This window comes from Oncorhynchus mykiss, chromosome 11, assembly GCF_057628025.1.
Source record: "Oncorhynchus mykiss isolate SJ-2025 chromosome 11, ASM5762802v1, whole genome shotgun sequence".
Classification (NCBI taxonomy): domain Eukaryota; kingdom Metazoa; phylum Chordata; class Actinopteri; order Salmoniformes; family Salmonidae; genus Oncorhynchus; species Oncorhynchus mykiss.
In genome coordinates, this window is record NC_143032.1 from 9,122,438 (window position 1) to 9,136,374 (window position 13,937).

A 13,937-nucleotide genomic window follows, 5' to 3' on the forward strand; every position below is an offset into this window, starting at 1 on the left:
CAAAATGGGTTGAAATGCTCTCCCCACCATGGCAAAATGGGTTGAAATGCTCTCCGCACCATCGAGAGCATTTCAACCCAGCTGCACCATCGAGGGCATCTTGACCGGTTGCATCACCGACTGCTATGGTCACTGCTCGGCATCTGACTGTAAGGCGCTACAGAGGGTAGTACGTACGGCCCAGTACATCACTGGGGCCAAGCTTCCTGCAATCCAGGACCTATATACTAGGCGGTGTCAGAGGAAAGCCCAAAGTCATAGACTGTTCTCTCTACTTCCGCACAGCAAGCGGTACCGCAGCACCAAGTATCGGACCAAAATGCTCGTTAACAGCTTCTACCCCCAAGCCATAAGACTGCTGAACATTGAATCAAATGGCCAACGGACTATTTACATTTACCCCCCACCTTCATTTGTTTTGTACACTGCTGCTTCTCACTGTTAATTATCTATGCATGGTCACTTCACCCCTACCTCCATGTACAAATTACCTCGACTAAACTGTACCCCCGCATGGACTCTGTACCGGTACTCCCACATTGACTCTGTACCGGTACCCCCGCATGGACTCTGTACCGGTACTCCCACATTGACTCTGTACCGGTACTCCATGAATATAGCCGCGTTATTGCACATTTCTTGCGTTTCTTTTAATAATGTTTTACCTTAGTTCATTTAGTAAACATTTTCTTAACTCTTTCTTGAGTTGCACTGTTGGTTAAGGGCTTGTAAGTAATCATTTCACGGTAAGGTCTACACTTGTTCTATTCAACGATTATGATTTAACTCGTTTAAAAAAACATCACACACACGTTCCCATTGAAGCCTGGGAGACCACCTGTTGGGGGAGGTCGGCTCCCACCTGCTGGGTAAAGTACGCCCTCAGTCCTGGGTCTCCTTCTCCCAGAAGGCCTTCGGGAAGGTTGAGGGTTTGGTCTAGAAGGGATACAGCTTTTGTCAAAATTGAGTTTTCTAGTAAGTTTGGGAGAATTTTTGCAGCAAGTTAGGATAATTAACATAGCAGGTTATGAAAATTAAATTAAAGTACGAAAAAGGGTTAGGATTAGCTAAAATGCTGTAATAATTATACTTTTCACATTTTTGACAAAAGCATAATCCCATCTAGACTTGACCACCGAAGAGGTCACCCATGTCCTCCTTGCTGTCCAGGACCTGCAGGTGGCTGGCTCCCTCCTGTGTCTCCCGCAACATTCTTTTCACGGCACTTCAATAAGAAGCGACTTTGGAAGCAGGTCAGCAGCAGGGATTACTGAACTGCCCCAGATAGCATATGATAGCAAAATGTGTAGAACTGATTGTAGCGTTAAAATTGGAACCTTTTATATCGGCGTCATGGAAAAATGTGAACACAAGCATGAGGTGCTATAAAACAGCAAACATATAAATAATAATTTTCTCTGCACCATGGCAGAACGTGTTGAAATGAAGGAAAGTAAGCTCAGGGTCCCAAATGCCCTCATCCAACCCTGGTTAGGAGAGCATTTTCCCTAAACCTGACTATTTAACCTCACCGTAACCTCAGGCTCATAACATGCTAAGAAAATTCTCCTAATCTGCTACATGAGATCTCATAAACATGCTATGAAAAAGTCAAATCCGTATCAAAGTGGAGTGAAAAGAGTGTCTCTGTGGCATCCAGCCCACCAGGCTCCTCTTTGCAAATAGACTTCAAAGAGGAAGTTGGTGTCGGAGAAGTTGAGAGGTGTGTGAGAATCACTCAGATACAATTACAGTCACTCTGTCTCATACCAAGTCTGTTTGTCATGTTGAAACATAATGTGACAACCATATGTTTTGTATCAAACTCGAATTTAACAAATTTAACTCTTGAATAAATGAATAGTGGATTTTGGTTCATGATTTAACTATATGTTTAAATCCCACACACATTCCCATTCAGGCCTGGGAGATAGAGGAGAGGAGATGGTTATAATGCCTAAAGTTTAATTTGTTCTGTTTAACAATGTGTCGGGGGCGGACATAGTGATTTGGGGGCCAGTTTCAAAATACTGCTGACCTGTCCTACCCCGAGAAAGGGACAATAAATACTGAAGAATTGTTTGAAAATAATTTCACATCTATTAGGAAGTACGTCACAGTTGAGATGTGAGATATGCCACATGAATTTCATCACTTTAGTTAGTCAGACCTCACTATGTGTGTGACAGTTTCTGCTGTAGACAGTTTACGTTACCGTCTAAGGCAAGTATCGACTTCTTCAATATATTTTCTGTTCATTTGAATGTTCAAAATAAATGAAAGGAGATTAATTCTGAGTAATGAGATTCAATATGTTCTAATGTACTGCTGTTTGTTCATGTATTAGCTTCACAACTGAAGGACATTGTGTATTTGATATTGGGATGGTTTAATGTGTTGTGTGAGTTAAGTTACTCCACCAGGAAGTGTATGTTTGTACTGTTTCAGGTGATCAGTAGTGTGTGAGTTCTCACATGGCTTGTCCTGAGAACATGTTTTTTCTCATTGGCCTCTTTATGTCAGGTGAGTCTTCCACACAACAACAACTAGTTATGAATCAGACATAAAGGAATAACCACAAGTCATTATATTTTATGGGATGTGCTATATTCCAGCCTTTTAATTGTGTAGAAAAGTGTACAGTTAATTCCTGATTAGTATATTTTAATAGTCTGGATTTAAACTGCTGTGAAAAAGTTATTGCATATTTTTGATACTGAACATTATCAGATATTCAATCAAAAGCTGATATTAGATAAATGGAAACTGAGTGAACAAATAACACAACATTTACATACTTATTTCATTCATTTCTTAAACAAAGTTATGCAACACCCAATGCCCCTGTGTGAAAAGTAATTGCTCCCTTATACTAAATATCTGGTTGTGCCTCCTTCAGCTGAAATGAAAACCAACTATACATTTCATGTAGTTGTTGATCAGTCTCTCATGTTGCTGTGGAGGAATGTTGTCCCACTCTCCCGTGCAGAACTGATTTAACTCAGTGACATTTGTGGGTTTTCAAGCATGAACTGTCACAATGTCTCATTTGGGATTAGGTCTGGACATTGAGTAGGCCATTCCAAAACTTTAAATTTGTGGTTTTTAATCATTTTCATGTAGATTGTGTGTTTTGGAATGGTGGCACAACCAGTTATTGAGAGTAAGGGGGCAATTACTTTTTCACACAGGGGTATTGGGTGTTGCATAACTTTGTTAATGAAAGAAAATAATAAATAAATAATAATAAATTTTTGTTTCAGTGTTCAGTTAAATAAAGGTCATGAACTCTTACCACGCTGCACTTTGGTCCGATTCCTCTTCATCAGACGACGACACACGTTACAGTGGTCAGCTCTGCATTGTTTTAATTGTCTTTTCGGTTGTCCTACGTATGTTTTTCCACATGGACATATGATGAGAGAGATTACTCCCTTTATCTTGCAAGAGATGATACCCCTAACAGGGATGTTTCCACCTGTATGTGGGTGTCTGAAGAAGGATGTTTTTGTAATGCTATTGCACTGTGAGCATGAGCCACATTTGTAGTTCCCATTTGGAATGGGTGTCAAGAGTGTCTGAGTGGGTTCAGGGGGCAGGTCAGATTCACTAAACTATCCTCAATATTGAGACCACGCTTATAGACCACCAGTGGGTTGGTCCTTGAGGTGTGCAATTGTTGTGTCTGATTGCAGAATATACCAGTGCTTCTTCAGGATTGCTTTAATTTTCTCTGAACACTTGGTGTACTTAGTGCAAATGATTTTCTTCTTTGGTTTAGTTTTTAGCATTTCTTCTCGTAGTTTTTGAGATATTTCCATCGTTGCATCATCAATAATTTTTTCCATGTAGCCTCTGATTTTGAAATTACTAGTCATTTTCTTAGCATTGCTGTCAAAATCTGAATGTTGGCCACAGATTCATTTAACCCTGTATAACTGGCTTTATGGTAGACCATTCCTGAGGGGAAGGGGATGCATACTATCCCCACGTAGCAGGGTATTGAGGTCTGTTGTGCTTTGTGTACAAGTCTGTTTGTAATGCATCATTCTCTTTGATGATCCATAAGTCCAGGTAGTTTATATTTCTCTCAACAGTCTGCATGGTGAATTTGAGATATTCAGAGCTCTCGTTTAGCAGAGTTTGGAATTAATTTAGTTCCTGCTGAGTTCCTTCCCAGAGCACAAAGACATCATCTATGTATCTCTTCCATGAGAGGATTTTAGAAAGTAGGGAGTGTGTCTCTGTTTTGTAAGTGGTTCCTCAAATTGTTTCACATACAGGTTCACATAGTTGGGGGCAAAGGAAAATAGGAAAAATAAAAAACTCTGACTCAAAGATGAAGCAGCTATTGGATAATACCAATTTAGTGAGTTTAAAGATGCAATCATTGTCTGGAGAAACGGTAGGGTCACTCTACTGAAGGAAGTGTTGCAGGTCAAAAAATATAATTTAAAAGTCTGCATTAAGGTGTCTGTAATATAATATACTTGTCTAAAACGAATATAGACATTAATAAATGCATTTCTATAGCTTCCAACATCTGTTTTACACTGAAGGAGGAGTAACAAGATGGCTGTGCAGTTGCCTCCAAACAGAGGCCCCTGTCAGTCATCTAGGGTTAATACATATCATTGGACTGAACTGAAAATACATCAGAACCTCCCTGATGTTGTCCTTTATGTTGCAGGTGTTTTGGCCTGTTTTGGTCGACGAAATTTGATCGCCACAATGCCAGATAGACTGGATGTACTGACGGGCTCCTGTGTGCAAATCCCATGTTCATTTGATATTCCTGACCAACATAAGGATACATTTAACAGCACAATACTACCCTCTGGAGTGTGGATTAAAGGAAACCCATACTTAGGTGGGCGTCCGGACAGTGTGATATTTAACAGTAGTGAGACGGTCAACAGATATCAAGGGAAGATAACTGGAAACATGTCCCAGAAGAACTGCACCACAGTCTTCTTCAATGTAACCACCAGTTACTCTGATATATACTTCTTCAGGATTGAGAGTCAACCATTCCGTGCAACAGATCCTGAAAAGTATGTTTATATAGATGTCAGTGGTAAGAGACAATTTAACTGTTTACCAACTATTTTTCCCAGTTTAGATTCCTTGCATCAAAGATAAGAGTTGAACAATTGGACAGTTTAACTGTCAGTGTAAAATATATTTATCTACAATGTATTACAGATTTGCCTTCCAGTCCCATCATTAATGTCTCAGGTGAGGTGAAGGAAGGGACCCCTGTCAGCTTGAACTGCTCTGCTGTCGCTCCCTGTCCCGAACACCCCCCTGAGCTGACATGGACTCTCCCAACACAGTTCAAGACTGAGAACCAACAGCAGGAGAATTCAGACCAAACCAAATCAGTTCTCTCCACGGTGACCTTCACTCCGTCATATCTTCATCATGAGAAGAACATCACTTGTACTGCAGTCTACCCAGTAGGAACAAGCAACAAGACAGCTGAACATAACATGATGCTTAACGTTTCATGTAAGATTTAGTAACCGGTTTCTGAAGAATAGATCATTCTATCATGTTTCACTGATGATTGTAATAGAGTGGTTTTGATGAGACTATTCAATATACCATATCCAGATACATTGTAAATGAACCCCTCTCCCTCAGTCTCTCCTAAGGACACATCAGCCTCCATCAGTCCAGCTGATTCAGTATCAGTGGGCAGCTGTGTTAATCTGACCTGCAGCAGTACAGCCAACCCTCCTGTGACAAACTTCACCTGGTTCCAGATCAGTGAGGGTAAAACAACACAGGTTGCATCTGGACAGAGTTACACCCTCAATGTGACTGCTGGTGATGGAGGACTATACTACTGTGAAGGAAGAAATAGTCACGGCTGTGGGAAGTCGAATGAAGTGCAGCTGGCTATAAAAGGTAAAATGGGCACGTAGGGCACAATCGTAGGTTAGATATACAATATATATTCAAAAGTATGTGGACACCCCTTCAAATGCGTGGATGTAGAAGAGGTACTTCTACACACCTGCTGTAACAGCTTTCTTCCTGGGAAGGAGAGGACCAAAGTGCAGTGTGATTAGTGTCCATGGTTATTTAATGACAGAAACTCAACATGAACACACTACAAAACGTGGCACAACCCGAAAACAGTCCTATTTTTTTTATAAAAATAATTTATTATCATCAATACCATTCATTCTTTACAACTCATAATTTCCATACAAACTCAAATAGTGGTATTTTTATTTAAACAAAACAAAAACCCCAAACAAAACCTCAGGGGAGCATCTTCCCTCCCCGTCATCCTACAAACTACCTTTCCCTATCTCCCCGTCCCTAATCTATCCCCTTACAAATCTAAATGACACCCAGCCCTAAACCCCCCTTCCACCTCTCCCGGGCAGCATGCTGCCCCCACTTCCTCTCCTCCCTCTTCATCCTCCCCCTCAAATCTCCTTCCACCCTCCTCACTATCCCTTCCACCCCCCAATCTCTCCCTGTCTTCACCATGTTCTGCCTGGCTTCCCACAGCCCCCGTTTAAAGAGACTCATGAGAAGCCAGAGCAGAAACCTGTCCCTATCCGTCCCTCTCGCTCTCCCTACACCTCTCTCTAACCTGGCCCACGTCAATACAAAATCCCCCCTTACCAAACCTAACAACACCCGTGCCCTAGCCCATACTACTCCGGCAAAGGCACAGTCCCAAAAGACATGGCGCACAGTCTCCTCCCTGCCACAAGAAGATCTTGGACAGGTGGGGGATTGCACCAAACTATACCGGTACATGATGGAACGTACCGGCAAGCACTTATGGAGGCTCAACCAATTCAGGTCCTTGAGCCTGTTGTCCAGGCCCCGCGCCTGCACTCCGTCCCAGACCACTTCTGAGATGCCCACTACAGGCGCCGGACTCCCTGCCTTTCTGACCTCCTCGTACAGGTGCCTGTGATCTAAACCTACTCGGGCAACTTCAACCTCAGGGTGCTCATGCAGCCACTTGGCCGCATGACCAAAGTGCCACGGCAGCTGTTCCGCCCGAGGACCCGTGTTAGACCACACCATTACGCTTCTCGCCTGATACGAGAAGAACACCCGCAGGAGGTAACCGGACGGGTGTATCACTGGATGAGCAAGCTCCGTTAACAAGAAAGAAACAAAAATTGCGTCCAGCTTGAGGGGGAAATGTGGTACCCCCCTACCTCCCTCCCCGATGGGACAAAGCATGCGTGCCCTGGCGACCCACTCGCACCTGCCACTCCACATGAACTGAAACACAAGCCTCACTAGAGGCCTCCTCAGACTAGCCGGCAATGGGTAGATGTACGCCAAATACAAAAGAGACGGCAACACATCCACCTTTAGAACCAGGACTTTGCCCATAAAAGACAAATACCTAGCCTTCCACATTGCTAGCTTCCTCTGTACCACTGCGATACGCATGTTCCAGTTTAGCGTCGCTGAGCCGGAGGTCTCAAAATGGACCCCGAGAATCCTCAGGGCCCCCTCACAGAGAGATAACCCCCCGGGCACATCCGTTCTACCGCGCCATCTTCCGAAAAACTTGACGGAAGACTTTGCATGGTTCAGAACTGCTCCCGACGCTCGGGTGAAATCCCCAAAGATGGCAAGGGACCTTGTCAGGCACGAGTCCTTGCACAGCAGCAAGGAAGTGTCGTCGGCGTACTGCGTCATCTTAACACGCAGCCCACCACTTCCAGGGATCAACAAGCCTTCCACCCCTGTGTCTGCCCTAATGGCAGCCCCCAGAGGCTCCATGTACAGAACGAAGAGGAGAGCCGAGAGTGGGCACCCCTGCCTGACCCCAGACGAGAGGTCAAAAACGTCACCCAAGTGACTATTTACACTAACTCGGCACCCCGCTCCGACATATAATGTACGAATCCATCCTATGAACTTCTCCCCAAATCCTAATCGACCTAACACTCTGAATAAAAATGATCTATTCACGCGATCAAAGGCTTTCGCCTGATCTAGCGCTGCTACCATTAAAGGCAGTCCTCTATCTTCAACCCAAGCGATGGAGTCCCTGATTAACTGTAGGTTCCATCTAATAGAGCGGCCCTCTACCCCGCACGTCTGATCCTCATGGACGACGTAGGGAAGGGCTGTGCGCAACCGGTCTGCTAAAACCTTTGCAAGTAGCTTGTAATCTACACACAGCATGGTCAACGGCCGCCAGTTGCCAAGGTCTGTTACTTCCCCCTTCTTATATAAAAGTGACAGCACACCAACAGCCATTGATCCCCCCGGGACCCCCGTCTCAAGGATGGCCTTCAAGACTTCGAGGACCACTGGTCCAAGTATACCCCAAAACTTGAGATAAAACTCAGCCGGCAGCCCATCTATCCCAGGCACCTTCCCTTTTCCCATCCTCCTAAGAGCGCTCTCAACCTCTTCTAGTGAGATCTGGGCCTCCATCACTTCTCTAATGTCCTCCGGCAACCGCCTGGACAAGTGTTCTAAAAACACATTTCCCTGCTCTACATCTATTTCCCTTTCCTTAAATAAACCTTGGAAATGATCAGTTGTCACCCTGACCATATCCTCTGGTTCTCTAACTATACTACCATTTTCTTCCCTAACGCCATGCATTACCTTCCTACTCTGTCTGGCCCTAACCGACTTAAAGAACATAGCAGAACAAGTCTCATTATGTTCTAGAAAGCCACTATGCGCACGCTCCAGGAAAGCTCGAGCCTTCCGCTCCTGCAACTCCCTGAGCTGCGCCTTTAGGGTTGCGGATCTCTCCCAGTCAAACGACCCGCCGAGGTTGCCTGCCTCGTACTCGAGTTCAATTAACCTTTGGATACGATCCACCTCCCTCCTCTCCTCCCTTTTTTTCCTCTTGCAATATCCTATTATAAAAGCCCTAATCCTCACCTTAACTAAATCCCACCACTCTACCACCCCCTCGCACCGGAGACCCTCAAGCCTCCAAAAGAAACCATAAAACCCGTCAACAAAAGCCTGCTCCTCCAGCACATCCCGATCTAGCTTCCAGTACCCCCTACCAAAGAGGCAGACTGGCGACCCCACCTGCAGGAGCACCCCATCGTGATCCGAAAAGAAAACAGGCAACAGCCGCCCAGACAACTTACCCAAAGACCTGGGTACAAAAATATAGTCGAGCCTCCGCTCAACCCCCCTGGAGTTGCGCCATGTAGGACCGTCCATTTTCGGAGTAGTGTGCAGACCACCATCTACCAGACCATGGCAAGCCATTAGCCTGGCAATGGCGCCTGCACTGCTATCCCCCCCTCTTCCTAAATCTGTATTAAAATCCCCCCCTATCACTAATTTCCTATTTGTGACACACAGGGGCGTCAGACAGTCCACCATCTCCCTCCTGTCTGCCACCACCTGTGGTCCATACACCACCACTAATCTAAAATTACAATCCCTTATCGTGACATCCACCCCTATAACCCTCCCCTGCATTACCACAAAAGAATCCTCCACTTTAACCTCCCTGTGCCCACACAAAATCCCTACCCCCGATGAGTGCACCCCCCCAACACCCCAAACCGACTCCCCCTTGTCCCACTCCCTCTTAAACCTATTAACATCCCCTCCATCCCTCAGGTGAACCTCCTGTAAAAAACAAAAATCAAACCCCACACCCTCCAAATAACTAAAAACCGCCCTCCTCTTAACACAATCCCTTAAACCCCTTACATTTAAACTAACAAAAGTAAAATCAGACCCCATGAAAGAATAAAATAAAAACATGTAATACACTCAAATTCTAAACCCAGACAGAAAAAACAAAAACAGGAGACTCACCCGATGCTCCCCTGCTCCATATCTACCGGTGATGACACCATCTGTACTCCCAACATCCCCCCCTCTTCCTCCATCTCACCAACCCAGGATGCAGGAATAGTGTTTGGCTCCGGGGTGCCCTGCACCCTGGGTCTACCCCCACAATCCTCCCCCTCACCAGTGCTGCAGCTGGATTGGAAAAAATTCGGGGAGGCTGAGTCCCCAAACAAAAAACTCCCCACCTCCTCCTGTACCCAGTCCTGAGTCCTGTTAGGTGTGTCCCCACCCAACAGATATTGAGAGCCTGTGGAAACCAGCAGCAACCCAGAGGTTTCTCCCACCCCCATCACTCTCTTGGCCATCCCCTCCCTCTCACTGTCGGCCAATCGCTCCCTCCTCTTCATTCTCTTCTTTGGTGATGACGGCAGTGGAGAGATACCAACCCCCCCGCCCGCCAGCTCCTCCACCATACCCCTCATCTCTTCCACCAGGGCACATTCCCCCCAGTCCACTTGCTCTTCCACCGTCTCCTTCTCCACCACTCCTCCATCGCTTTCTTCTCTCTCATGCTCCTCCACTCGGTTGCCATCTTCCGCCGCTTTTCCTGGTTCTCCTACTCCCGTGCCTTCCGTTTCCTTCTCTCTTCCTTCCGCCGCTTCTTGCTCCTCCTCCTTCCTTGTGGCCTTCCCCTCTGGACCTGTACTCTGATCATGAGGCGTGCTTCCTTCCCCTCCTCTTCTTCCCCCATCCCCCGCCCCTGCTCCACCCCCAGCCGCAGACGCATATGACCGCTGACGGGCCGGGCACCCCCGCCACAGGTGTGCTGACGAGCCACACCCATGGCACGTCTTAGGCTTGTCACAATCCCTCGCCTCATGATCCTCAGATGCACAAAATCTGCATTTTCTTGTACTGCATGAGGCGAATATGTGACCGTAGGCCATACAGCGTCTGCAAAATGGGGGCTGACGTGCATAAAACAACGTCCCCCTGTCAGCCCCTAGGGAGAACATAGCAGGAGGATGGAGGTAGCCACCATGTCCCTTTGGGTCCTCTCTGAGGAGGGCCTGGAAACCTCTCCTCCCATTCCAAAACCCAAGGGAGTCTTTGAGGTGCCTTGCTGAGGAGACGTTATCCATATATCTCCCCAGAAAAGCCCTCACCTCTTCGTCCTTAACGTAAGGGTTGTAAATGTTGACAGTTACAACCCTAAAATTATTCTTCGCCAGGCTTGTTATTTCGTAGTGGCACATCGGCCTCTCACCTCCCACTGCTCTTGCCCTTCTCAGGATATCATCGTGTTTTGCCTCTGTATATAGTGCCACGTCGTATGCTCCCTCCAACGAGTTGCCTTGGAAACAAAACACGTCCTTCACCGTCAGCTTTAGAATCCCCATCAATATTATCCTTCCAAAAGATTCCCGTCCTAAAGGCTCCATCTCCTTTTCCTTCCAAGCAAACCTAATCGTGTTAGCCAGCCCAATCCCAGGGACCGACCGTGTTGATGTATTTAGCACCATCTCCGCAAGGAGAATGGCGCTCGTTCTCTTCTCTTCCAAAACAAGTGAAAAGAAAAAACCAAAGTGACTGAGCCTATCTGGTGCAAACAAACACAGAGACAATAACAATCATCCACAAATCCCAACACAAAACAGGTTACCTAAATATGGTTCCCAATCAGAGACAATGACTAACACCTGCCTCTGATTGAGAACCATATCATGCCAAACATAGAAATAGACAAACTAGACACAACATAGAATGCCCACCCAGCTCACGTCCTGACCAACACTAAAACAAGGAAAACACACAAGAACTATGGTAGAACGTGACACCTGCTGTATGTATCTAGGTATGATACGGTTTTAGGATCTTAATTTGATCACTATATTGTTGCTTAGAAGATTATTGCATTGTGGGAAACAGAGATAAGCTTTGTGATTTGCATATATTCACCACAATCCTGCACTAAAACATGGTTATATTAATAGTATTGCACTTGTAACCTTATTTTGTCCAGCTAATAGACTCACCACCAATGGATCAACATTACAGAGGAAACGTTCAAATCCTTTTACTGCAGGATTATTTCACTGCAACAATACTGGCTAAATTAAGATCTTACATCTGTACATCTACAGTATGTGTATAATTTGTAATATTAGACAATGTGCAAAATGTTTCCTCTTTTTGGAACAGATGGCTATAATGTGTGTTTTATTTACAGGGCATGAAGAGCCTGTTAACCCAAAGGTTTTTGAGATTGTAGGAAAAACCTTGGGGTTGATTTTCCTTTTCAGCCTGATCGTATTCTCTGCATGGTAAAAAGATTTTCCCAGCCTCAATTTTAACATATTTATTATGCTGATTGTGCTTTTGTATATGAAAACCTAAATGATGTCAACATACCTTTATTCTTGTCTTCCAGGAGGAGGAGAACATCTAGACTCCCCAGTGGGTTTGACATGACAGACCGTTCACAGGGACTGGTGGGAATGGTAGAATAAACCTTTTAAATCCCATCTAGAATGTGTGTTTCAGGAAGAATTGAATGAATACTGTGTTGTGTAACCAACTGTAACTATGAAGTCATTATTCTCCTGAAGTGTCGGTCCTGACAACTGATCCTTTCTCTGTGTTCTCTCCACAGAACTCCCCGGTTGGGACAGTGTGCTCTAACCAGGCCACGGTCGGTAGAGGGAACCAGTAACCACCACTTAACAACCTAGATGGTCTTTAAGCACAAGTCAATAAAAGAGGTGCATGTTAATTATTTTTCCAATGTGTATTAAGTGTTTTTATGTACAATATTGTCATTGTGTATTAGTTTTAAATTGATACTTTTGTTACATTTATAATTGTGTGCTCTTTAATTATCTGCCTGTTTGTAGAATTTGCTGGGATGAAAAGTGTTTAACTGTTACTATAGTGTTGATATGATGATGCAGGCCACTCTTTATTTTAGACCATTTATTTTGAGTGTTGAGTTCACAGAGCATCTGTTTAATGGGTTCCAGTATAGAGGAACTGCTGAGTTCAACTAGCTCACTGAAGGCAGTTTAAGACCATATAAAGTCAATGATGACTGAGGAGAGAAGACACCGTTAGTTGGAGAGACAGTGGTCTGATACAAGACAGGAAGTTGGTGCAGTAAGTCTAAATTATGGCAGAATGGTGTTAACATCTACTAGTCACTGTTTCTCTTATTATTTTGTGCAGTTACCAGAAGAATAATATCTATTTTCAGTTTATATCTATTTAGAAGTTATCGCGTCAGCTTTTATGTTGAGTGTTAAATTGAAGAAACAATTGAGACTGAATTTCAGGTTGTTTATTAATTGCCCTGCAATAAACCTTTACATTCAATGTCCATGAAATATTTTGGTGTTATTGGTCCAACATTTAACATCTCATTAAAATGGATTCTATTGAGATTTTGTGTCACTGTTCTACACACAATGTGGAATTATGTTTTTAGACATAAAAATGAAAAGCTGAAAGTCAATATGTATTCAACACCATTTCCATGTCAAGCCTAAATAAGTTCAGGAGTAAAGATTTCCTTAACTAGTCACATGAGTTGCATGGATACACTTTGTGTGCAATACTAGTGTTTAACATGATTTTTAAATGACTACCTCATCTCTGTACCCCACACATACAATTATCTGTAAGGTCCCTCAGTCAAGCAGCAACTTTCAAACAGATATAAACAGCTTTTCCATTGCCTCACAAAGAAAGGCACCTGTTGGTAGATGGGTAAAAAGAAAATAAATCTGACATTGAAAATCCCTTTGAGCGTAGTGAGTTAATTAATTACACCTTGGATGGTTTATCAATACACCCAGTCACTACAAAGATACAAGCGTCCTTCATAACTCAGTCGCCGGAGAGGAAAAACACTGCACAGGGATTTCAACCACAGGAGGTTGGTGGCACCTTAATTGGGGAGAACGTACTCGTGGTAATGACTGGAGCAGAACAGGTGGAATGATACCAAATACATCCAACAAGTTTTCCATGTGTTTGATTCCATTCCATTTGCTCCGTTCCAGACATTATTATGAGTTGTCTTCCCCTCAGCAGCCTCCACTGGTTTCACCATAAGGCCAATGGTGACTTTAAAACAGTTACATAGGAAAACTAAGGAGACTGTC

General features: G+C 44.4%; 1 protein-coding gene across 1 annotated transcript; it reads left to right on the forward strand.

Moving 5' to 3' along the window:
- Window positions 1-4,458: 4,458 nt before the first annotated feature.
- Window positions 4,459-13,147, forward strand: LOC118937299 (B-cell receptor CD22-like). Its single transcript, XM_090189309.1, has 6 exons — window positions 4,459-5,077; window positions 5,206-5,511; window positions 5,647-5,913; window positions 12,008-12,101; window positions 12,209-12,269; window positions 12,431-13,147. Exons 1-6 carry the CDS (start codon window positions 4,573-4,575, stop codon window positions 12,488-12,490), a joined length of 1,293 nt encoding a protein of 430 aa, XP_090045435.1. The 5' UTR covers window positions 4,459-4,572; the 3' UTR covers window positions 12,491-13,147.
- Window positions 13,148-13,937: the final 790 nt, after the last annotated feature.

Excerpts from the sequence above, each read along its gene's own strand:
- LOC118937299 (XM_090189309.1), top strand. The coding sequence starts at position 4,573 with ATGGCTGTGCAGTTGCCTCCAAACAGAGGCCCCTGTCAGTCATCTAGG. Across the intron at positions 5,512-5,646 it reads CATGATGCTTAACGTTTCAT|TCTCTCCTAAGGACACATCA; the intron begins GTAAGATTTAGT and ends CCTCTCCCTCAG. Across the intron at positions 12,270-12,430 it reads CAGACCGTTCACAGGGACTG|AACTCCCCGGTTGGGACAGT; the intron begins GTGGGAATGGTA and ends TTCTCTCCACAG.